Source organism: Oncorhynchus tshawytscha, linkage group LG03 (assembly GCF_018296145.1).
Source record: "Oncorhynchus tshawytscha isolate Ot180627B linkage group LG03, Otsh_v2.0, whole genome shotgun sequence".
NCBI classification, from domain to species: Eukaryota; Metazoa; Chordata; class Actinopteri; order Salmoniformes; family Salmonidae; genus Oncorhynchus; species Oncorhynchus tshawytscha.
The window spans coordinates 79,870,861-79,896,055 of record NC_056431.1 but is presented as its reverse complement, the minus strand read 5'-3'; the positions used below and the strand labels follow the sequence as shown (position 1 = coordinate 79,896,055).

General features: G+C 48.3%; 1 protein-coding gene across 1 annotated transcript in view; it reads right to left on the bottom strand.

Annotated features, from left to right (window-relative positions):
* Nucleotides 1–1,677: 1,677 nt before the first annotated feature.
* Nucleotides 1,678–25,195, bottom strand: part of LOC112246890 (ras-associated and pleckstrin homology domains-containing protein 1) — a 123,192-nt gene continuing 99,674 nt past the window's right edge. Inside the window, 9 exon segments of the mRNA XM_042320056.1 lie at nucleotides 1,678–3,229; nucleotides 3,232–3,274; nucleotides 3,276–3,972; nucleotides 3,975–4,095; nucleotides 4,097–4,249; nucleotides 8,022–8,155; nucleotides 9,120–9,240; nucleotides 10,377–10,475; nucleotides 21,507–21,617. Coding sequence (XP_042175990.1) covers nucleotides 2,207–3,229; nucleotides 3,232–3,274; nucleotides 3,276–3,972; nucleotides 3,975–4,095; nucleotides 4,097–4,249; nucleotides 8,022–8,155; nucleotides 9,120–9,240; nucleotides 10,377–10,475; nucleotides 21,507–21,617 — 2,502 coding nt within the window. The 3' untranslated portion in view covers nucleotides 1,678–2,206.

Here is a 25,195-nt window from a genome sequence, read left to right as displayed (position 1 = left end):
GCCCTATTCCCTATATAGTGCACTACTATAGACCAGAGCCCTATTCCCTATATAGTGCACTACTATAGACCAGAGCCCTGTTCCCTATATAGTGCACTACTATAGACCAGAGCCCTATTCCCTATATAGTGCACTACTATAGTCCAGGGCCCTCTGCACTACGTAGGGAATAGGCAGCCATTTCAAACACAACCAAATGGGGGGTGTTAGCCTGGTGTCTGTCTGTCCCACATCCAACTACACCAGTGTCTGTCTGTCTGTCCCATATCCAACTACACCAGTGTCTGTCTGTCCCAAATCCAACTACACTAGTGTCTGTCTGTCCCATATCCAACTACACCAGGGATCCTCCCTGTATACTGCTCCTATACACACACACGTCTGTCTCTAGACCAGCTCTGGTCCAGGGTATTACGTGTGGCTTGCTGAAGCTGAACCTGCCACACATAACACCCTGGACCAGAGACATCTCCACATCAACCCTAGTCTCTACTACTCACAGTTCATATTCACTCACTACGCTTTAAAAACGTAACTTTAAAATAATATCTTTCAGGTATTAAATAATCTGATATAAAAACACAAAATGTACCCTCCTCCCCACTCCCCACATGACATCCCTTCCAAACCCCAAATGGTACCTGTTTATATTGTGTTAGATTTCAATGCAAAGCGCCACAAACACGTGGAAAAGCTTGATAGGTGGGGCTCGCTCTCTTTTCATAGAGTTATTATAATGTAGACAGAGTAAAGGAATAACAATCTGCGATTACAAGGAACAAGATTCTTCTTCTAGCTCAGTCCTGTCTGTGTGGCTTGAGAGAAGAGGAGTGAAGAGGAGACGGGCTGAGTTCAGGGTCGTACTCATTAGTGTTCACCGTAATGAAACGTTTTTGCAACAAAAAATAGTTTCTTATTGGACAAGTTCAGGCAGTCCCTCAGTCCCAGTTTCAGTCCTTTTTCTTCCGTTTGGTGTCTAGTGAATACGACCGTGGCCTGGGGGAGAGCGGCCTGTGGGCTCCATATAGTCTGTAGCCTGATTGGGTCTTTAGGCTGTAGTCAGTCTGTAGCCTGATTGGGTCTTTAGGCTGTAGTCAGTCTGTAGCCTGATTGGGTCTTTAGGCTGTAGTCAGTCTGTAGCCTGATTGGGTCTTTAAGCTGTAGTCAGTCTGTAGCCTGATTGGGTCTTTAGGATGTAGTCAGTCTGTAGCCTGATTGGGTCTATAGCCTGTAGTCAGTCTGTAGTCTGATTGGGTCTATAGCCTGTAGTCAGTCTGTAGTCTGATTGGGTTTATAGCCTGTAGTCAGTCTGTAGTCTGATTGGGTTTATAGGCTGTAGTCAGTTTGTAGCATGTAGCCTTGATGGGTCTATAGTCTGTAGCCTGATTGGGTCTATAGCCTGTAGTCAGTCTGTAGTCTGTAGCCTGATTGGGTCTATAGCCTGTAGTCAGTTTATAGCCTGTAGTCAGTCTGTAGCCTGATTGGGTCTATAGTCTGTAGTCAGCCTGTAGCCTGTTTGGGTCTATAGGCTGTAGCCTGATTGGGTCTATAGCCTGTAGTCAGTCTGTTGCCTGTAGCCTGATAGGGTCTGTAGTCTGTAGCCTTGATGGGTCTATAGCATGTAGTCAGTCTGTAGACTGATTGGGTCTATAGCCTGTAGTCAGTCTGTAGCCTTGATGGGTCTATAGCCTGTAGTCAGTCTGTAACCTGATTGGGTCTATAGGCTGTAGTCAGTCTGTAGCCTGATTGGGTCTATAGCCTGTAGTCAGTCTGTAGCCTTGATGGGTCTATAGCCTGTAGTCAGTCTGTAACCTGATTGGGTCTATAGCCTGTAGTCAGTCTGTAGCCTGATTGGGTCTATAGCCTGTAGTCAGTCTGTAGTCTGTAGCCTTGATGGGTCTATAGCCTGTAGTCAGTCTGTAGCCTGATTGGGTTTGTAGCCTGTAGTCAGTCTGTAGCCTGATTGGGTCTATAGGCTGTAGTCAGTCTGTAGTCTGTAGCCTGATTGGGTCTATAGGCTGTAGTCAGTCTATAGCCTTGATTGGGTCTATAGCCTGTAGTCAGTCTGTAGCCTTGATGGGTCTATAGCCTGTAGTCAGTCTGTAGCCTGATTGGGTCTATAGCCTGTAGTCAGTCTGTAGCCTTGATGGGTCTATAGCCTGGGTAGCTCAGCCCTAGTCCTCATCTTTCCCCTGCTACCTCCTAGCTACCACTCTCCCGTCAGTTTGGTGCTTTGGTCCCGTTTGGGCGGGGCAGGGCGCGGCCCCCGCCGTAACGTTGCATAGCCTGAGGACATGTACCCGTGGCCCCCGCCCTGTCCACCCCTCTGCTGGTCCAGCAGCAGCTCTGGGGGAGGAGGGGGGAGGGCCATGTCGTCCATGGAGACGGGCTCCAGCCGGGAGGAGCCGTGCCGCGTGAGGGAGCCGTGACGCGTGATGGACTTCCTCTTCAAGGTCCGGTTCAGGTCCTCCAGGAAGTTGGGTTGGACCGAGGAGAGGGTACCGCCCCCCTTAGGTACCCCGGGGGAGGTGGGGGGCAGGGGACAGGCAAAAGGCGGGGGGGACAGGGGTAAGGGGTCTTGGACCGTGTTGCTCCGGGACAGCCTGTGCAGTGTCGGAGGCGGAGTCTTCTTCAGAGACTGGGTCTTCCATGATGATTGGCTGACAGGGTGGGAGATGGGCGTGGCCTGCGGTTGGGGGTTGACGACTGCGACCCTGGGGGCCCCCGGGTGGAGCTCAGAGAGGAGGGGGGGCGGTGGGAGCAGCTCAGAGTCGGGAGGAGGTGGGGGGAAGTAATCGAGCTCTGAAGGAGGAGAGGGGAAGTCTCCACTGGGCTGGCAGTGCTGCCCTGTCTGTAGACCCTGGAGGACTAGAGGGAGAGCTGACAGGTTCAGCTTGCCTGGTTTAGGAGGAGCAGGAGGCCCCAAGTCCTTAGCAAGAGATCCAGAGGAGGAGGCAGCAGAGGAGTTGCAGGAGCCGAGGCCAGGCTGGGCAAACTTACTGACCAGAGACTCCACCTTCTTAGGCTGCCTCTGGACCTGGGCCTCTTCCTGGTACTCCCCTGAGGAGTTAGACTTGATGGAGGAGGCGCGCTGGGGGGTGGGAGGAGGCCCCCTCTTCCCGAAGGAGCCAGTTGAGGTGGAAGAGGGAGACTTCTTAATAGGAGAGCCCATCTTGGCAGGGGAGAGAGGGGAGGAGCGGGGGGTGGGGACGGAGTGGGGAGGAGGAGGGGGAAGTCCAGGCTGTCCTCAGGGGGAGGAGGGGGAACTCTGGGGACTGGGGATCTGACCCCCTGGCTGCCATCTTGGTTTGGTCTTGACGGCCGGGGGACTGGGGGGCAGGGGAGCTCCGGGAAACTGGTTGACTATCTGTTTGACCAGGGAGGGGGTCGGGGAGATTGGGGCGGACAGGGGGAGGGTCTTAGAGGAGAAGCTGTGTTGTTTGGGCATGGTGGGAGGCGGCTGATTGGGTGAATGACCTGTCGAGAAGCTCTGCTGCTTTTTCATTGGACCAGAAGGAGGGGAGGGTGAGACTGGGGACAGGGGAATCCCTGGACCAAAGGTCTTAGGAGCAGTCTGGGGTGGGAAAACACCAGAGAAGGTTCTGGGAGGTGCAGAAGGTGACATGGGGGGGGAGAGGGCAGGAGGAGGAGGGGACACAGGTTGGCCATCCAGGTCGGAGAAGTCGTAGTTCATATTGGGGAACTTTTGGGCCAGGAACTGCTGCAGCCCAGTGTTACTGAGAGGGGGCACTGGTGGTCCTCTTCTGGGGGGGAGGGGGGCAGGGTTTGGGCCTGGGGGAGGGAGGGGGATGAACTGAGGAACAGGGCTGGGGGCCAAGTCTCAGAGAGGCCATGGCAGAGCCTGGAGAAGGCATGGAGCAGGGGGAGGAGGAGGGGAGGGTTATGGAGAGTGGGAGCCAATGGCATGGTGTTGTAGTTGGGTTTGACAGACTGGAGGGGGGCTGGAGGGCCTTGCTGCTGCCCCATTGGCTGGACATTGTAATGATTGGCAGTCTGGTTGGCGCCACCCTGCAGGCGGGCAATGGTGCTGTACTTAACAAACAGGGTGGGGGCAGCCTGGTGAGGGGGTTGGGGAGAGGGGGGGAGGAGGAGGAGGAGGAGGGGAGGGTCGGGGGAGAGGGCGAGGATTCAGGGGAGACACTGGTGTAGCTGGTTCGGGATGGGGGGCTGACTGGTGCATGGGGGGCAGCGTCAGAGGGTAGGGTCTGCTCACTGACTCCATCCTCAACTAGAAAGAGAGAGAGAACGAGAGAGAGCCAGAACGAGAGAGAGAGAGAACGAGAGAGGGAGGGAGGGAAAGAGAGAGAACGAGAAAGAGGGAGAGAGGGAAAGAGATAACGAAAGAGGGAGAACAGGAGAGAGAGAACGAGAGGAAGATTGAGAGAAGGAGAGAGGGAGCGAGAGAAAACAAGAGAGAGAAATCTGAGTTAGATTATGATATAGAAGTGGTTACATTAGTACTATTAAGATGGTAGAAAGCAAACATTGTTATTTTAAACTGCCAGACTGGGTAAAACACTGGAAGACATTTGTGTCCTATTTTGGTAGCACTGCATTGATGCATAACATTCAACAGACCACCTGTACATTCAGCAGACCACAACAGACCACCTGTACATTCAGCAGACCACAACAGACCACCTGTACATTCAACAGACCACCTGTACATTCAACAGACCACCTGTACATTCAACACAGTAACACACCAGTGCTTTACAGTAACACAGTAACACACCAGTGCTGTGTGGTAACACAGTAACACACCAGTGCTTTACAGTAACACAGTAACACAGTAACACACCAGTGCTTTACAGTAACACAGTAACACACCAGTGCTTTACAGTAACACAGTAACACAGTAACACACCAGTGCTTTACAGTAACACAGTAACACACTAGTGCTGTGTGGTAACACAGTAACACAGTAACACACCAGTGCTTTACAGTAACACAGTAACACACCAGTGCTTTACAGTAACACAGTAACACACTAGTGCTGTGTGGTAACACAGTAACACAGTAACACACCAGTGCTTTACAGTAACACAGTAACACACCAGTACTTTACAGTAACACAGTAACACACCAGTGCTTTACAGTAACACAGTAACACACCAGTGCTTTACAGTAACACAGTAACACACCAGTGCTGTGTGGTCAGAAACAGGCCGTTACGAGTCTCACAGCCTCAGTTAGCAAACATCATTAACCACACATTAAACCACTTGTTACCAAGGGTGACCACACATTAAACCACTTGTTACCAAGAGTGACCACACATTAAACCACTTGTTACCAAGGGTGACCCAGTTCTGTTAGTGTTCTGAAGAAACGTGCGGATTACAGAAGTCTAATGTTAAAACGAGAGTAACCCCCCCAACCTCAAACCTCCGTCCCTCCAGTGCACAGGGGCACCGTATGAAACTTGACCTTCCTCTCCTGGGGAGAACAGTGGAGGGGAGAGACAACAGACAGTCAGTCACCCCTGGAACGGACCATGAAATGACAGTGTCCACGTTGGACACCGCAACACTGATGTCCCGACTACATTCTAGGGTCAACCCGGACCTCACTGTGCTGGCTATGATATTGTCCTTCCCTGTATGGTTCCAGACACTATGGTGGATGTGCAACCAGGCCAGTACAGCTCGGCCTGGCTCGGTTTGACCCTACAGTGGGAATCGGGCATGACAGAATGTCAGTCACACTCCTCCTAGGGGTAAAACTGAGGCAGGTCAATAGAAACAGGTGACAGGTGAGGAATACTGAGGCAGGTCAATAGAGACAGGTGAGGAATACTGAGGCAGGTCAATAGAGACAGGTGAGGAATACTGAGGCAGGTCAATAGAGACAGGTGAGGAATACTGAGGCAGGTCAATAGAGACAGATGACAGGTGAGGAATACTGAGGCAGGTCAATAGAGACAGGTGACAGGTGAGGAATACTGAGGCAGGTCAATAGAGACAGGTGAGGAATACTGAGGCAGGTCAATAGAGACAGGTGAGGAATACTGAGGCAGGTCAATAGAGACAGGTGAGGAATACTGAGGCAGGTCAATAGAGACAGGTGAGGAATACTGAGGCAGGTCAATAGAGACAGATGACAGGTGAGGAATACTGAGGCAGGTCAATAGAGACAGGTGACAGGTGAGGAATACTGAGGCAGGTCAATAGAGACAGGTGACAGATGGGGAATACTGAGGCAGGTCAATAGAGACAGATGACAGGTGAGGAATACTGAGGCAGGTCAATAGAGACAGGTGAGGAATACTGAGGCAGGTCAATAGAGACAGGTGACAGATGGGGAATACTGAGGCAGGTCAATAGAGACAGATGACAGGTGAGGAATACTGAGGCAGGTCAATAGAGACAGGTGAGGAATACTGAGGCAGATCAATAGAGACAGGTGAGGAATACTGAGGCAGGTCAATAGAGACAGATGACAGGTGAGGAATACTGAGGCAGGTCAATAGAGACAGGTGACAGGTGAGGAATACTGAGGCAGGTCAATAGAGACAGGTGACAGATGGGGAATACTGAGGCAGGTCAATAGAGACAGATGACAGGTGAGGAATACTGAGGCAGGTCAATAGAGACAGGTGACAGGTGAGGAATACTGAGGCAGGTCAATAGAGACAGATGACAGGTGAGGAATACTGAGGCAGGTCAATAGAGACAGGTGACAGGTGAGGAATACTGAGGCAGGTCAATAGAGACAGGTGACAGATGGGGAATACTGAGGCAGGTCAATAGAGACAGGTGAGGAATACTGAGGCAGGTCAATAGAGACAGGTGAGGAATACTGAGGCAGGTCAATAGAGACAGATGACAGGTGAGGAATACTGAGGCAGGTCAATAGACAGGTGACAGATGGGGAATACTGAGGCAGGTCAATAGAGACAGGTGACAGGTGAGGAATACTGAGGCAGGTCAATAGAGACAGGTGACAGGTGAGGAATACTGAGGCAGGTCAATAGAGACAGGTGACAGATGGGGAATACTGAGGCAGGTCAATAGAGACAGGTGACAGGTGAGGAATACTGAGGCAGGTCAATAGAGACAGATGACAGGTGAGGAATACTGAGGCAGGTCAATAGAGACAGATGACAGGTGAGGAATACTGAGGCAGGTCAATAGAGACAGGTGACAGATGGGGAATACTGAGGCAGGTCAATAGAGACAGGTGACAGGTGAGGAATACTGAGGCAGGTCAATTGAGACAGGTGAGGAATACTGAGGCAGGTCAATAGAGACAGGTGAGGAATACTGAGGCAGGTCAATAGAGACAGGTGAGGAATACTGAGGCAGGTCAATAGAGACAGGTGAGGAATACTGAGGCAGGTCAATAGAGACAGGTGAGGAATACTGAGGCAGGTCAATAGAGACAGGTGAGGAATACTGAGGCAGGTCAATAGAGACAGGTGACAGGTGAGGAATATTGAGGCAGGTCAATAGAGACAGGTGAGGAATACTGAGGCAGGTCAATAGAGACAGGTGAGGAATACTGAGGCAGGTGAGAGACAGGTGAGGAATACTGAGGCAGGTCAATAGAGACAGGTGAGGAATACTGAGGCAGGTCAATAGAGACAGGTGAGGAATACTGAGGCAGGTCAATAGAGACAGGTGAGGAATACTGAGGCAGGTCAATAGAGACAGGTGAGGAATACTGAGGCAGGTCAATAGACAGACAGGTGAGGAATACTGAGGCAGGTCAATAGAGACAGATGACAGGTGAGGAATACTGAGGCAGGTCAATAGAGACAGGTGACAGGTGAGGAATACTGAGGCAGGTCAATAGAGACAGATGACAGGTGAGGAATACTGAGGCAGGTCAATAGAGACAGGTGACGGGTGCGGAATACTGAGGCAGGTCAATAGAGACAGGTAACAGGTGAGGAATACTGAGGCAGGTCAATAGAGACAGTTGAGGAATACTGAGGCAGGTCAATAGAGACAGGTGACAGGGTAAGGTGAGGGTGTCAGTACAGGAGGAGCTGGTACCTCATCCTGGGTGCCTCTCTTCCAGGCCTCGGAGAAGATGGAGCTGACCTGGCTCTGAGAGCGGCTGTGGCCTGACAGGTTGTTCTCTGACACAGCAACACCACTATCACTACTGCAGTGGGTCGACTGGGACTCTGTAGGGAGAGAGAGGAGGGAGGGAGGGAGAAAGAGAGAGAAAGAGATTGAAGAGGGGGGAGGGAGGGAGCGAGAGGAGAGCAAGGAGAAAGAAAGTGAGAGGCTGGAGAGAGGAGTGTTATAGCAAGAACCAATATTCTTATTTATTCTTTAAATATTTTATCCCCCAATTTCATGATTACAATCTAGTCTCATCGCTGCAACTCCCCAACGGGCTGGGGAGAGGCGAAGGTCTCATCGCTGCAACTCCCCAACGGGCTGGGGAGAGGCGAAGGTCTCATCGCTGCAACTCCCCAACGGGCTGGGGAGAGGCGAAGGTCTCATCGCTGCAACTCCCCAACGGGCTGGGGAGAGGCGAAGGTCTCATCGCTGCAACTCCCCAACGGGCTGGGGAGAGGCGAAGGTCTCATCGCTGCAACTCCCCAACGGGCTGGGGAGAGGCGAAGGACTCATCGCTGCAACTCCCCAACGGGCTGGGGAGAGGCGAAGGTTTCATCACTGCAACTCCCCAACGGGCTGGGGAGAGGCGAAGGTCGAGTCATGAGTCCTCCGAAACATGACCTGCTAAAGCCGCACCAATGTGTCAGAGGAAACACCGTTCAACTGACCGACAGGGTCAGCCTGCAGGCGCCTGCCACAAGGAGTCGCTAGAGCACCCCACGGCCGGTAATGACACAGCCTGGGATTGAACCTCAGGCTGTAGTGACACTGCAACACTGCAATGCAGTGCCTTAGGCTGCTGCACCACTCGGGAGGCCCCGCAACTACAAATCTTATAAATAATATACTGTGGCTAAGAACGTGGGTAACTGCTGCAGCGTTGGGGACTAATCCATTTCAAATCTGTCATTACAGGAAGTAAACTGAAATTCCTGGAATTGTACTTCCTGAAATGACTGAATTGAAATAAAAATAGACCCTGCTATGCTGTAGCTGAGTGTGTGTCTGTCCACCACCACTCACCAGGCAGGCTGGAGGAGCTGGATCCAGACTTGATAGACGAGCTAGAGAGAGAAGACCAGTCGTAGGCTGCCTCAGTCCTCTTCATAGCCTCCTGGTAGTTCACATACAGGGTCTTCCCATACTGGAGACACAGAGATCAACAGACATCAGGGTGCATTCATTAGTCAGTCAACAGACATCAGGGTGTATTCATTAGTCAGTCAACAGACATCAGGGTGTATTCATTAGTCAGTCAACAGACATCAGGGTGCATTCATTAGTCAGTCAACAGACATCAGGGTGTATTCATTCGTCAGTCAACAGACATCAGGGTGTATTCATTAGTCAGTCAACAGACATCAGGGTGCATTCATTAGTCAGTCAACAGACATCAGGGTGCATTCATTAGTCAGTCAACAGACATCAGGGTGTATTCATTAGTCAGTCAACAGACATCAGGGTGTATTCATTAGTCAGTCAACAGACATCAGGGTGCATTCATTAGTCAGTCAACAGACATCAGAGTGTATTCATTAGTCAGTCAACAGACATCAGGGTGTATTCATTAGTCAGTCAACAGACATCAGGGTGTATTCATTAGTCAGTCAACAGACATCAGGGTGCATTCATTAGTCAGTCAACAGACATCAGAGGTGTATTCATTAGTCAGTCAACAGACATCAGAGGTGTATTCATTAGTCAGTCAACAGACATCAGAGGTGTATTCATTAGTCAGTCAACAGACATCAGAGGTGTATTCATTAGTCAGTCAACAGACATCAGGGTGTATTCATTAGTCAGTCAACAGACATCAGAGGTGTATTCATTAGTCAGTCAACAGACATCAGAGGTGTATTCATTAGTCAGTCAACAGACATCAGAGGTGTATTCATTAGTCAGTCAACAGACATCAGAGGTGTATTCATTAGTCAGTCAACAGACATCAGAGGTGTATTCATTTGTCGGTTTGCAACGTAGCAAAATGGTTTGCATCGGAAACTGTTTACACCAAGCGCAAAACGTTCTGCAACGAAAACTAGAGCATCTATTTAACAAATTCAGATAGGTCCCTCCCTGGTTTGTTCCGTTTGGTTGATCGTGAATACAGCCCAGCTTTCTCAAATGTTCCCACAGCTTTCAGTCACAGCCAAATACATCAAGTTTGGCCATTGAGGTATTCTGTCCAAGATGTTCTTTGAGTACCCAGACTATGGCTCTGCTTTCCTCGACTCTCTCTCTCTCTCTCGTTACGTTGTTGCTGAGGAAACGTAACGTTACCTTGGCGATGCGTATCCCATTGATCCACTGGTGTAGGGTTCTGACATCATCACAACACAGGTACTTGATGTACTGGGATTTCTTCTGGATCTGAGGATGCTGAACAGACAGACAGTAGGACATGTTAATGATGAATGACAGCATAGATACAGAACATGTAACGACGATGCATCACAACGATAACATGTTTGGATTTGTGTCTTTAATCTCTCATGGGACAGATTCTGCTGACCAAATTATGCAAGGTTTTAGTTCTGGGTTAACTGAGATCTGGGCACGGTTTCTCGATAGCGATGGAACTTACGAGTTTTTTTTAACGATGGCACATTTCCTACAACGGACAAAATATGTAACATGCGTTTCCCCAAACAACACGCAGAGGGAATGGTCGCTAAGTGCGTTGTTGGAGCATGTGGCGATGCAGATCCCACCGAAAGAAAGGGGGCTCTGCTCTTGGATCAGAGCTCCATTAAAATATTTTGTTAACATTATAGTTATTTCACAACACTGACGACGGATCGGCTCCTAGAGAGATATTATCACCGACTGCTGCAAATGTTGAGGCGGCTTATTCTAACGCTTACTCAATAAACAATTCACAGATTTGGAACATCATGAAATATGTTGAGACAAATTACAGACAGTAGTCTACAAGCCAGCAGCATACCACACAGCATACCACTGCTGGCTTGCTTCTGAAGCTAAGCAGGGTTGGTCCTGGTCAGCAGCATACCACCCTGCATACCACTGCTGGCTTGCTTCTGAAGCTAAGCAGGGTTGGTCCTGGTCAGCAACATACCACCCTGCATACCACTGCTGGCTTGCTTCTGAAGCTAAGCAGGGTTGGTCCTGGTCAGTTCCTGGATGGGAGACCAGATGCTGCTGGAAGTGGTGTTGGAGGGCCAGTAGGAGGCACTCTTTCCTCTGGTCTAAAAAATATATATCCCAGTGCAGTATTGGGGACATTGCCCTGTGTAGGGTGCTGTCTTTTGGATGGGATGATCTAAACAGGTGTCCTGACTCTGTGGTTACTAACAGAACCCATGGCACTTATCGTAAGAGAAGGGGTTTTAACCCCGGTGGCCTGACTCTCTGTGGTCACTAAAAGAACCCATGGCACTTATCATAAGAGAAGGGTGTTAACCCCGGTGTCCTGGTTAAATTCCCAAACCATCACGGTCACCTAATCATCCCCAGCTTGGCTTATTTCTCTCCCAAATAACTATTCCAAATCAAATCAAATCAAATTGTATTTCCCCAGGTCGTTGCTGTGAATGTCAACTTACCTGGTAATATAACTGAATTATATTTTAATGAAGTCATCCCGGTTTCCTTTTGAAGCATGTTTTTACACCCAACTTGTTTGGGGCGGCAGGGTAGCCTACTGGTTAGAGTGTAGAGGCGGCAGGTAGCCTAGTGGTTAGAGTGTAGAGGCGGCAGGGTAGCCTAGTGGTTAGAGTGTTGGACTAGTAACCGAAAGGTTGCAAGTTCAAGCCCCGAGCTGACAAGGTACAAATCTGTCGTTCTGCCCCTGAATGTTCTCCACGGCGTCTCCAGACTGTCACATGTGCTCAGTGTGAACCTGCTTTCATCTGTGAAGAGCACAGGGCGTCAGTGGCGAATGCCAAACGTCCTGCACGGTGTTGGGCTGCACAGATTTTTTTTAGATAATTTTTTAAATTAGAAAAGATTACCTAGGTTTGGACCTTGATAGATAAATTGGGCTAAAAGCCCAGAGATGTGAGTTGAGGCAATGCAGAGATGATTTCTCAGTAGGTTTATACACTGTGCCACTAGATGGCAGTGTGACGCTGTATATGCTCCTCTGAAAGGCAGACTAGGTAGAGATCCAACCAGTTGACGATCTGTCATTCAGGGCAGGTGGGGCTCTGCCTGTTTTGCATGTTATTTTGGCATTAAATTGTGTCACATATCAGTTTGTAAATAATGTAAATCATTGAGTTAATAATAAAGTCGCATACAAACATCTTATTGTTCTATTTTTTGTTTTCTTGAGTAAGGCAGCTCCAAAACTCAGGTGTTTCAGTCTAGCTCAGTGCTTTCTGTGGTGGTGGGGAAAGCCAGCAGAAAATACAGTGTGTTGCGCTGTGATTGGCTCAGTGTTCTGTCACTCATGGGGACTATGTCACTGCCAAGTATAAGAGGAGAGCCCATCGGGTGCTGCCATAGATTTACATTAGAAGTGCCCATCCAAGAAGACTCAAGGTCATTGGCCACAGATAAAATGTCAAATCACGTTATATGTACAGTAGCTTTGATTGGACTGATCATGTCAACATCATATGTTCACAATCTTAGTTAGCAGTCATCATCCTCAATCAAGTCGACAATCTACTGGCAAATCCTTTTTAATCGTTGTCATATGAAGATAAATAATGAAGAGAAATTATAGATAAAACGTATCGGTGCTTATCGGCCATTGGACATAAACATTACACAACAAGTTGGAAATCGCAAATTCAACGATGAGGGGTTTGGAAGGAATCAGTGCCAGCAGCTGTGTGGTCCGAAATCTGGGATTAAGTATCTCTTTTCCAAGTTTAAAATGATAAACATTCAACATTGGCTGTCAATGAAGCATGATTTGTGCTGCACTCAAAACAACTGTTAACTCTGAACCATGAAAACTTGACTTCAGTGAGTTCAAGACAACTGGGAACTCTGGGAACTTTCTAAGACTGTGTGTTCAAGACAACTGGGAACTTTCTAAGACTGTGAAAATAGGTTTTGAACGGTCATTCAACTCGGAAGATGGCGCCGACGGAGACGCAGCATCACAACTCTTAGAAAACTTTGCAGTATGTTGTTTTTATGTAATTGTTTTTACATTATTAGCTCAGGAAATGTTTTGTGTCATTACATACAGCTGGGAAGAACTATTGGATATTAGAGCGTCGGTAACTCACCAGAACTACCAGCATTACGACCAGGAATACGTCTTCCCTTGAGCAGATCCTGTGTTCACTCTCACCAGAGCAATTGAACTTATTACAGAGGCCGACCCAAAACATCACCGGCGGAGGAGAGGCACTCGAGGCGGCCTGCTGGTTCGACTTAGTAGGAGCACCACCCACCGCTTCCGAGTATATTACTCTCTAATGTTCAATCTTTGGATAACAAAGTTGATGGGCTTAGAGCAAGGATTTCTTTCCAGAGAGACATCAGGGCTTGTAACGTAGTTTGTTTCACGGAAACATGGCTCTCTCGGGATACTCTGTCAGAGTCGGTAAAGCCAACAGGATTCTGCAGACAGGAATAAATATCTCTCTGGGAAGCAGAAGGGCTGAGGGGTGTGTTTCATGATTAACGATTCATGGTGTAATTCTAGGAACATACAGGAACTCAAGTCATTTTGTTCATCCGACCTAGAATACCTCAAAATTAAATGCCAACCATATTATCTCCCAAGAGAATTCTCCTCCGTCATCGCCACGGCCGTTTACATCCCACCGTTTACGAAAACCTTGTCGGCCCTCAAAGAACTTCACTGGACTTTATGCAAACTGGAAACCACATATCCTGATGCTGCATTTATTGTAGCTGGGGATTTTAACAAAGCAAATATGAGAACAAGGCTACCTAAATTCTATCAGCATATCGACTGTAGCACTCACTCAGGAAAAACACCAGAGCACTGCTACTCTAACTTCCGTAATGCCTACAAGGCCCTCCCTCGCCACCCTTTCGGCAAATCTGACAACAACTCCATTTTGCTCCTCCCTTCCAATAGGCAGAACCTCAAACAGGAAGTACCCGTGCTAAGGACTATTCAACGCTGGTCTGACCAATCGGAATCCACGCTTCAAGATTCAAGATTTTGATCACGTGGCCTGGATAAGTTCCGAGAATAATATTGACGTATACACTGATTCGGTGAGTGAGTTTATTAGGAAGTGTTTAGGAGATGTTGTACCCACTGTGACAATTAAAACCTACCCTAACCAGAAACCGTGGACAGATGGCGGCATTTGCGCAAAACTGAAAGTGTGAACCACTTCATTTAACCATGGAAAGAGGTCTGGGAATATGGCTGAATAGAAACAGTGTAGTTATTCCCTTCGCAAGGCAATCAAACAAGCAAAATGTCAGTATAGAGTCAAAGTGGATTCGCAATTCAACCGCTCAGACATGAGATGTATGTGGCAGGGTCTACAGACAATCACAAACTACAAAGGGAAAACCAGTCATGTCGCGGACACTGACGTCTTGCTTCCGGACAAACTAAACACTTTCATCACCATTTTGAGGATAACACAGTGCCACTGACATGGCCGGCTGCCAAGGACTGTGGGCTCTCTTTCTCCGTGACGTGAGTAGGACAGTTACGCGTGTTAACCCTCGCAAGGCTGCCGGCTCAGACGGCATCCCCAGCCGCATCCTCAGAGCATGCTGGCTGGTGTGTTTACAGGCATATTCCATCTCCCCCTATCCTAGTCTACTGTCCCCACATGCTTCAAAATGGCCACCATTGTTTCTGTACCCAAGAAAGCAAAGATAACTAAACTTAATGACGATCGCCCTGCAGCACTCACCTCTGTCATCATGAAGTGCTTTGAGAGACTAGTCAAGGATCATATCACCTCCACCCTACCTGCCACCCGTAGACTCACTTGCTAGTCACATGTATGTGACCAATAAAATATGATTTGAATTGTAAATCCTGCGTCCAGTTGTTTTTGAAAGCACTGTAAATCCAGAGAATGGCAGAGTTCAATGACTAAATTTGCCCACGAAAGACCGCCGCGCCACCTTCCTGTTCAAGTGAGAACAGCACAACAAGGTGAGTCCAAAAATGTCTTGTATGCTGTTGCATAAATTATGTAATATACCAGGGAGATATGTATACTGTAGCTAAAAAAGTAATACTAAGCGTATGTTGTGTAGTAAGATGTTAGTATCCCATGTGCCTCACCCGAATAATTTGTTTTTTTAAAAGGCAGTAAATGAGGCTGAATGAACTGCTTCGCTGCCAGACAAAGCTCCGCTGATAGCCAGGTGTAGCAGTGGTAAGGTGTTGGTACTGCTGTTGGTACTCTGCTGATAGCCAGGTGTAACAGTGGTAAGGTGTTGGTACTCTGCTGATAGCCAGGTGTAGCAGTGGTAAGGTGTTGGGAATGTTGTTGGGACTCTGCTGATAGCCAGGTGTATCAGTGGTAAGGTGTTGGTACTCTGCTGATAGTCAGGTGTATCAGTGGTAAGGTGTTGGGACTCTGATAACCAGGTGTAACAGTGGTAAGGTGTTGGGACTCTGCTGATAGACAGGTGTAACAGTGGTAAGGTGTTGGGACTCTGCTGATAGACAGGTGTAACAGTGGTAAGGTGTTGGGACTCTGCTGATAGACAGGTGTAACAGTGGTAAGGTGTTGGGACTCTGCTGATAACCAGGTATAACAGTGGTAAGGTGTTGGGACTCTGCTGATAGCCAGGTGTAACAGTGGTAAGGTGTTGGGACTCTGCTGATAACCAGGTATAACAGTGGTAAGGTGTTGGGACTCTGCTGATAGCCAGGTGTAACAGTGGTAAGGTGTTGGGTCTCTGCTGATAACCAGGTGTAACAGTGGTAAGGTGTTGGGTCTCTGCTGATAGCCAGGTGTAGCAGTGGTAAGGTGTTGGTACTCTGTTGATAGCCAGGTGTAACAGTGGTAAGGTGTTGGTACTCTGTTGATAGCCAGGTGTAACAGTGGTAAGGTGTTGGTACTCCTGTTGGGACAGCTTTATGTCGGCCCTAACAGTTTGTGGGCACCGCTTGTCACCGTTATAGTGCAATTAATGTATTGTGTTGTGTTGTGTTGTGTTGTGGCTTTGCATCCCACTTGGTTTTTTGTTGTTGTTGTTGGCTCACCAAGATTTAAATGCTGAAATCATCACTGGATCCAACATCCTCAATCCCTCTGCTCTACCCAGTTACTCCCATCAGGGAGTACATGGAAACATTACCATCAGACCAGAACAGATCAACTTCTCTGTTTACTAGGTTACTTTCCTGAGGAAAAGAAAGTTAAATATTATGTTCATAATTGACATGGCTTTGTAGTCATGGCTTTGGGAATCTGTCCCAAACACCATCACTGCGGGGAATCTGTCCCAAACACCATCACTGCGGGGAATCTGTCCCAAACACCATCACTGCGGGGAATCTGTCCCAAACACCATCACTGCAGGGAATCTGTCCCAAACACCATCACTGCAGGTAATCTGTCCCAAACACCATCACTGCAGGGAATCTGTCCCAAACACCATCACTGCAGGGAATCTGTCCCAAACGCCATCACTGCAGGGAATCTGTCCCAAACGCCATCACTGCAGGGAATCTGTCCCAAACACCATCACTGCAGGGAATCTGTCCCAAACACCATCACTGCAGGGAATCTGTCCCAAACACCATCACTGCAGGGAATCTGTCCCAAACACCATCACTGCAGGGAATCTGTCCCAAACGCAGTCGCTGCAGGGAACTGTCCCAAATGCCATCGCTGCAGGGAATCTGTCCCAAACGCCACCGCTGCAGGGAATCTGTCCCAAACGCCATCGCTGCAGGGAATCTGTCCCAAACACCATCGCTGCAGGGAATCTGTCCCAAACACCATCACTGCAGGGAATCTGTCCCAAACACCATCACTGCAGGGAATCTGTCCCAAACACCATCACTACAGGTAATCTGTCCCAAACACCATCACTGCAGGGAATCTGTCCCAAACACCATCACTGCAGGGAATCTGTCCCAAACACCATCACTGCAGGGAATCTGTCCCAAACACCATCACTGCAGGGAATCTGTCCCAAACACCATCAATGCAGGGAATCTGTCCCAAACACCATCACTGCAGGGAATCTGTCCCAAACACCATCACTGCAGGGAATCTGTCCCAAACACCATCACTGCAGGGAATCTGTCCCAAACACCATCACTGCAGGGAATCTGTCCCAAACACCATCACTGCAGGGAATCTGTCCCAAACACCATCACTGCAGGGAATCTGTCCCAAACACCATCACTGCAGGGAATCTGTCCCAAACGCAGTCGCTGCAGGGAATCTGTCCCAAACGCAGTCGCTGCAGGGAACCTGTCCCAAATGCCATCGCTGCAGGGAATCTGTCCCAAACGCCATCGCTGCAGGGAATCTGTCCCAAACACCATCACTGCAGGGAATCTGTCCCAAACACCATCACTGCAGGGAATCTGTCCCAAACACCATCACTGCAGGCAATCTGTCCCAAACACCATCACTGCAGGGAATCTGTCCCAAACACCATCACTGCAGGGAATCTGTCCCAAACACCATCACTGCAGGGAATCTGTCCCAAACACCATCACTGCAGGGAATCTGTCCCAAACACCATCACTGCAGGGAATCTGTACCAAACACCATCACTGCAGGGAATCTGTACCAAACACCATCACTGCAGGGAATCTGTACCAAACACCATCACTACAGGTAATCTGTCCCAAACACCATCACTGCAGGGAATCTGTCCCAAACACCATCACTGCAGGGAATCTGTCCCAAACACCATCACTGCAGGGAATCTGTCCCAAACGCCATCACTGCAGGGAATCTGTCCCAAACGCCATCACTGCGGGGAATCTGTCCCAGACACCATCACTGCAGGGAATCTGTCCCAAACACCATCACTGCAGGGAATCTGTCCCAAACACCATCACTGCAGGGAATCTGTCCCAAACACCATCACTGCAGGGAATCTGTCCCAAACACCATCACTGCAGGGAATCTGTCCCAAACACCATCACTGCAGGGAATCTGTGTCCCAAACACCATCACTGCAGGGAATCTGTCCCAAACACCATCACTGCTCAACTGCAGTTGTTCCAAAACAACTAGGCAAACGGAAGCCCCCATCTCCCCAGTCTCCCTCCACCTCTCCCCTCTTTAAAGCTCCTAGTCTGTTTTTAAAAATCTGGGACTGTGAAGTTTTGAAAGATGAGGCACAAAAGGATACAAGGAAATCTATTTTCCTCCCTTTCAGGAAGTGAAGTATATGAGAAGGTATTTTGGAGCGAGCAGTGTCCTTACTATTCTCTTCAACAACAAGAACCAACCCTGGCTAACATAACATGAAGACATAACCCTAACCCTAACCCTGTCCCTACTATTCTCTTCAACAACAAGAACCAACCCTGGCTAACATAACATGAAGACATTTGGAATACAGTATTTTCAAAGCACCAGCAATGCCTTGGGCAGTAGGCATGATTCCAGCTGGAGCTACTGTGAGTGTTCAGGTGGTACTAACTAGCTACTGTGAGTGTTCAGGTGGTACTAACTAGCTACGGTCAGTTTACAGGTGGTACTAACTAGCTACAGTGAGTTTACAGGTGCTGTTAACTAGCTACAGTGAGTTTACAGGGGCTGCTAACTAGCTACAGTGAGTTTACAGGTGGTACTAACTAGCTACAGTGAGTTTACAGGTTCTGCTAACTAGCTACAGTGAGTTTACAGGTTCTGCTAACGAGCTACAGTGAGTTTACAGGTGCTGCTAACTAGCTACAGTGAGTTTACTCGTGAGGACTCACTAAACAGAGAACATCCCTGGTCATCCCTACTGCCTCTGATCTGGAGGACTCACTAAACAGAGAACATCCCTGGTCATCCCTACTGTCTCTGATCTGGAGGACTCACTAAACAGAGAACATCCCTGGTCATCCCTACTGCCTCTGATCTGGAGGACTTACGAAACAGAGAGCATCCCTGGTCATCTCTACTGCCTCTGATCTGGAGGACTCACTAAACAGAGAACATCCCTGGTCATCCCTACTGTCTCTGATCTGGAGGACTCACTAAACAGAGAACATCCCTGGTCATCCCTACTGCCTCTGATCTGGAGGACTTACGAAACAGAGAGCATCCCTGGTCATCCTTACTGCCTCTGATCTGGCGGACTCACTAAACACAAATACTGTGTGTGTAAATTATGTTAGTGTTGGAGTGTGCCCGTGTGGTTTGCTAAATATTAGGAAATCCTGTAGGTTTTCACTCCAACCCTGTTCCTGGAGAGAAACCCTCCTGTAGGTTTTAACTCCAACCCTGTTCCTGGAGAGAGACCCTCCTGGAGGTGTTAACTCCAAACTTAATCTAGCACACCTGAGTCTAATAATTAGCTGGATGATAAACTGAATCAGGTTAGTTACAACTGGGGTTGGAGTTCAAACCTACAGGAGGGTATCTCTCCAGGAACAGGGTTGGAGTTAAAGCGAAGGTAACTCTATAAAGCGAAGGTAGCTCTATAAAATGAAGGTAGCTCTATAAAGCAAAGGTAACTCTATAAAGCGAAGGTAACTCTATAAAACGAAGGTAGCTCTATAAAGCGAAGGTAGCTCTATAAAGCGAAGGCAGCTCTATAAAGCGAAGGCAACTCTATAAAGCGAAGGCAGCGCTATAAAGCGAAGGTAACTCTATAAAGCGAAGGTAACTCTATAAAGCGAAGGTAGCTCTATAAAGCGAAGGTAACTCTATAAAGCGAAGGTAGCTCTATAAAGCGAAGGTAGCTCTATAAAGCGAAGGCAACGCTATAAAGCGAAGGCAACTCTATAAAGCGAAGGTAGCTCTATAAAGCGAAGGTAGCTCTATAAAGCGAAGGTAACTCTATAAAGCAAAGGTAACTCTATAAAGCGAAGGTAGCTCTATAAAGCGAAGGTAGCTCTATAAAGCAAAGGTAGCTCTATAAAGCGAAGGTAGCTCTAAAGCGAAGGTAGCTCTATAAAGCGAAGGTAACTATAAAACGAAGGTAGCTCTATAAAGCGAAGGTAGCTCTATAAAACGAAGGTAGCTCTATAAAACGAAGGTAGCTCTATAAAGCGAAGGTAGCTCTATAAAGCGAAGGTAACTCTATAAAGCGAAGGTAGCTCTATAAAGCGAAGGTAACTCTATAAAGCGAAGGTAACTATAAAGCGAAGGTAACTCTATAAAGCGAAGGTAACTCTATAAAGCGAAGGTAGCTCTATAAAGCGAAGGTAGCTCTATAAAGCGAAGGTAGCTCTATAAAGCGAAGGTAGCTCTATAAAGCGAAGGTAGCTCTATAAAGCGAAGGTAGCTCTATAAAGCGAAGGTAGCTCTATAAAGCGAAGGTAGCTCTATAAAGCGAAGGTAGCTCTATAAAGCGAAGGTAGCTCTATAAAGCGAAGGTAGCTCTATAAAGCGAAGGTAGCTCTATAAAGCGAAGGTAGCTCTATAAAGCGAAGGTAGCTCTATAAAGCGAAGGTAACTCTATAAAGCGAAGGTAACTCTATAAAGCGAAGGTAGCTCTATATTGTCCGTATCGTTGTTCAGCCACGAAACATAAGATGTTCGTTTTTAATGTCCCATTGGTAGGATGATCTTAAATTGTAGATCATCAATTTTATTTTCCAATGATTGCACGTTAGCTAGAAGAAGGGATGGCAGTGGGAGTTTACTCGCTCGCCTGTGGATTCTCAGAAGGAGCCCCGATCCGCGGCCCCTTTCCCTGCGTCTTGTGTTCACGCAAAAGGCGGGGATCTGGGCCTGTTTCAGTGAAAGCAGGATATCCTTCTCGTCGGACTTGTTGAAAGGAAAAGGTTTCTTCCAGTCCGCGGTGAGTAATCTCTGTTCTGATATCCAGAAGCTCTTTTCGGTCATAAAAGGACAGTATAGCAGCAACATTATGTACACAATTAGTTTTTTTTTTAAAAGTTACACAAAACGCACAAAAACGAACAAAATCATCAGTCATGTTCTTCGGCGGCTTCTTAGAGCCCTGATATTGGGAATATGGTGACATTTGGGATCCTATAGTGTTCAGGTGTTAGTAAAGGCAACAGAGGTCAGATGGTAATGGTGTGGAGGCCTTTGCTCTCACCTTGAGGACTAGGCATTTCTCTGTGGGGTTAGGGCCTGGACTCTGTGGGGTTAGGGCCTGGACTCTGTGGGGTTAGGGCCTGGACTCTGTGGGGTTAGGGCCTGGACTCTGTGGGGTTAGGGCCTGGACTCTGTGGGGTTAGGTGGTAGTTAATGTGGTACAAGCTGGGCTGTTGTTCTCACCTTGAGGGCCAGGCAGTAGTCTGTGGGGTTAGGGCCAGTACTCTGTGGGGTTAGGTGGTAGTTAATGCGGTACAAGCTGGGCTGTTGTTCTCACCTTGAGGGCCAGGCAGTAGTCTGTGGGGGCCTTGTACTTGCTGCGGTAGTCCTGTCCGTAGTACACATTAACATGATCCAGCTGCAGGAAACACACCAGATCTCTGGAAGCCTGCCAGCCAGAGAGGAGGAAGGAGAGGAGGAGGGAAGAAATTAAAGATTTAGAGTTGACCGTCATGTGTTTCACTTCACCATCCACAGAGTGGCACTAGGGCTGTTGTGGTGACCATACTACCACACTGGCAGTCATGACAGTAATCGCAGTAACCTTGAGTCACAGTAATCTCCGAATGGCCTGGTACTCAGGGCTCTATTGTCCCTAATGGCCTGGTACTCAGGGCTCTATTGCCCCTCCATCAGGTCCTAGTGGCCTGGTACTCAGGGCTCTATTGTCCCTCCGTCAGGTCCTAATGGCCTGGTACTTGGGGCTATATTGTCCATCCATCAGATCCTAATGGCCTGGTACTTGGGGCTCTATTGTCCCTCCATCAGGTCCTAATGGCCTGGTACTCAGGGCTCTATTGTCCCTCCATCAGGTACTCAGGGCTTTATTGTCCCTAATGGCCTGGTACTCAGGGCTCTATTGTCCCTCCATCAGGTCCTAATGGCCTGGTACTCAGTGGTTAGAGGGACAATAGAGCCCTAACTCACCTCCCTGTAATGATCAAATCAAATCAAATTTTATTTGTCACATACACATGGTTAGCAGATGTTAATGCGAGTGTATCGAAATGCTTGTGCTTCTAGTTCCGACAATGCAGTAATAACCAACAAGTAATCTAACTAACAATTCCAAAACTACTGTCTTATACACAGTGTAAGGGGATAAAGAATATGTACATAAGGATATATGAATGAGTGATGGTACAGAGCAGCATAGGCAAGATACAGTAGATGGTATCGAGTACAGTATATACATATGAGATGAGTATGTAAACAAAGTGGCATAGTTAAAGTGGCTAGTGATACATGTATTACATAAGGATGCAGTCGATGATATAGAGTACAGTATATACGTATGCATATGAGATGAATAATGTAGGGTAAGTAACATTATATAAGGTAGCATTGTTTAAAGTGGCTAGTGATATATTTACATCATTTCCCATCAATTCCCATTATTAAAGTGGCTGGAGTTGAGTCAGTGTCAGTGTCAGTGTGTTGGCAGCAGCCACTCAATGTTAGTGGTGGCTGTTTAACAGTCTGATGGCCTTGAGATAGAAGCTGTTTTTCAGTCTCTCGGTCCCAGCTTTGATGCACCTGTACTGACCTCGCCTTCTGGATGATAGCGGGGTGAACAGGCAGTGGCTCGGGTGGTTGATGTCCTTGATGATCTTTATGGCCTTCCTGTAACATCAGGTGGTGTAGGTGTCCTGGAGGGCAGGTAGTTTGCCCCCGGTGATGCGTTGTGCAGACCTCACTACCCTCTGGAGAGCCTTACGGTTGTGGGCGGAGCAGTTGCCGTACCAGGCGGTGATACAGCCCGCCAGGATGCTCTCGATTGTGCATCTGTAGAAGGTTGTGAGTGCTTTTGGTGACAAGCCGAATTTCTTCAGCCTCCTGAGGTTGAAGAGGCGCTGCTGCGCCTTCTTCACGATGCTGTCTGTGTGAGTGGACCAATTCAGTTTGTCTGTGATGTGTATGCCGAGGAACTTAAAACTTGCTACCCTCTCCACTACTGTTCCATCAATGTGGATAGGGGGGTGTTCCCTCTGCTGTTTCCTGAAGTCCACAATCATCTCCTTAGTTTTGTTGACGTTGAGTGTGAGGTTATTTTCCTGAAACCACACTCTGAGGGCCCTGACCTCCTCCCTGTAGGCCGTCTCGTCGTTGTTGGTAATCAAGCCTACCACTGTTTTGTTGTCCGCAAACTTGATGATTGAGTTGGAGGCGTGCGTGGCCACGCAGTCGTGGGTGAACAGGGAGTACAGGAGAGGGCTCAGAACGCACCCTTGTGGGGCCCCAGTGTTGAGGATCAGCGGGGTGGAGATGTTGTTGCCTACCCTCACCACCTGGGGGCGGCCTGTCAGGAAGTCCAGTACCCAGTTGCACAGGGCGGGCTCGAGACCCAGGGTCTCGAGCTTGATGACGAGCTTGGAGGGTACTATGGTGTTGAATGCCGAGCTGTAGTCGATGAACAGCATTCTCACATAGGTATTCCTCTTGTCCAGATGGGTTAGGGCAGTGTGCAGTGTGGTTGAGATTGCATCGTCTGTGGACCTATTTGGGCGGTAAGCAAATTGGAGTGGGTCTAGGGTGTCAGGTAGGGTGGAGGTGATATGGTCCTTGACTAGTCTCTCAAAGCACTTCATGATGACGGAAGTGAGTGCTACGGGGCGGTAGTCGTTTAGCTCAGTTAGCTTAGTTTTCTTGGGAACAGGAACAATGGTGGCCCTCTTGAAGCATGTGGGAACAGCAGACTTGTATAGGGATTGATTGAATATGTCCGTAAACACACCGGCCAGCTGGTCTGCGCATGCTCTGAGGGCACGGCTGGGGATGCCGTCTGGGCCTGCAGCCTTGCGAGGGTTAACACGTTTAAATGTCTTACTCACCTCGGCTGCAGTGATGGAGAGTCCGCATGTTTTCGTTGCAGGCCATGTCAGTGGCACTGTATTGTCCTCAAAGCGGGCAAAAAAGTTATTTAGTCTGCCTGGGAGCAAGACATCCTGGTCCGTGACTGGGCTGGATTTCTTCTTGTAGTCCGTGATTGACTGTAGACCCTGCTACATGCCTCGTGTCTGAGCCGTTGAATTGAGATTCTACTTTGTCTCTGTACTGACGCTTAGCTTGTTTGATAGCCTTGCGGAGGGAATAGCTGCACTGTTTGTATTCGGTCATGTTACCAGTCACCTTGCCCTGATTAAAAGCAGTGGTTCGCGCTTTCAGTTTCACGCGAATGCTGCCATCAATCCACGGTTTCTGGTTAGGGAATGTTTTAATCGTTGCTATGGGAACGACATCTTCAACGCACGTTCTAATGAACTCGCACACCGAATCAGCGTATTCGTCAATATTGTTATCTGACGCAATACGAAACATCTCCCAGTCCACGTGATGGAAGCAGTCTTGGAGTGTGGAGTCAGCTTGGTCGGACCAGTGTTGGACAGACCTCAGGGTGGGAGCCTCTTGTTTTAGTTTCTGTCTGTAGGCAGGGATCAACAAAATGGAGTCGTGGTCGGCTTTTCCGAAAGGAGGGCGGGGCAGGGCCTTATATGCGTCGCGGAAGTTAGAGTAACAATGATCCAAGGTTTTTCCACCCCTGGTTGCGCAATCGATATGCTGATAAAATTTAGGGAGTCTTGTTTTCAGATTAGCCTTGTTAAAATCCCCAGCTACAATGAATGCAGCCTCCGGATAAATGGATTCCAGTTTGCAAAGAGTCAAATAAAGTTCGTTCAGAGCCATCGATGTGTCTGCTTGGGGGGGGGTATATACGGCTGTGATTATAATCAAAGAGAATTCTCTTGGTAGATAATGCGGTCTACATTTGATTGTGAGGAATTCTAAATCAGGTGAACAGAAGGATTTGAGTTCCTGTATGTTTCTTTCATCACACCATGTCTCGTTAGCCATAAGGCATACGCCCCCGCCCCTCTTCTTACCAGAAAGATGTTTGTTTCTGTCGGCGCGATGCGTGGAGAAACCCGCTGGCTGCACCGCCTCCGATAGCGTCTCTCCAGTGAGCCA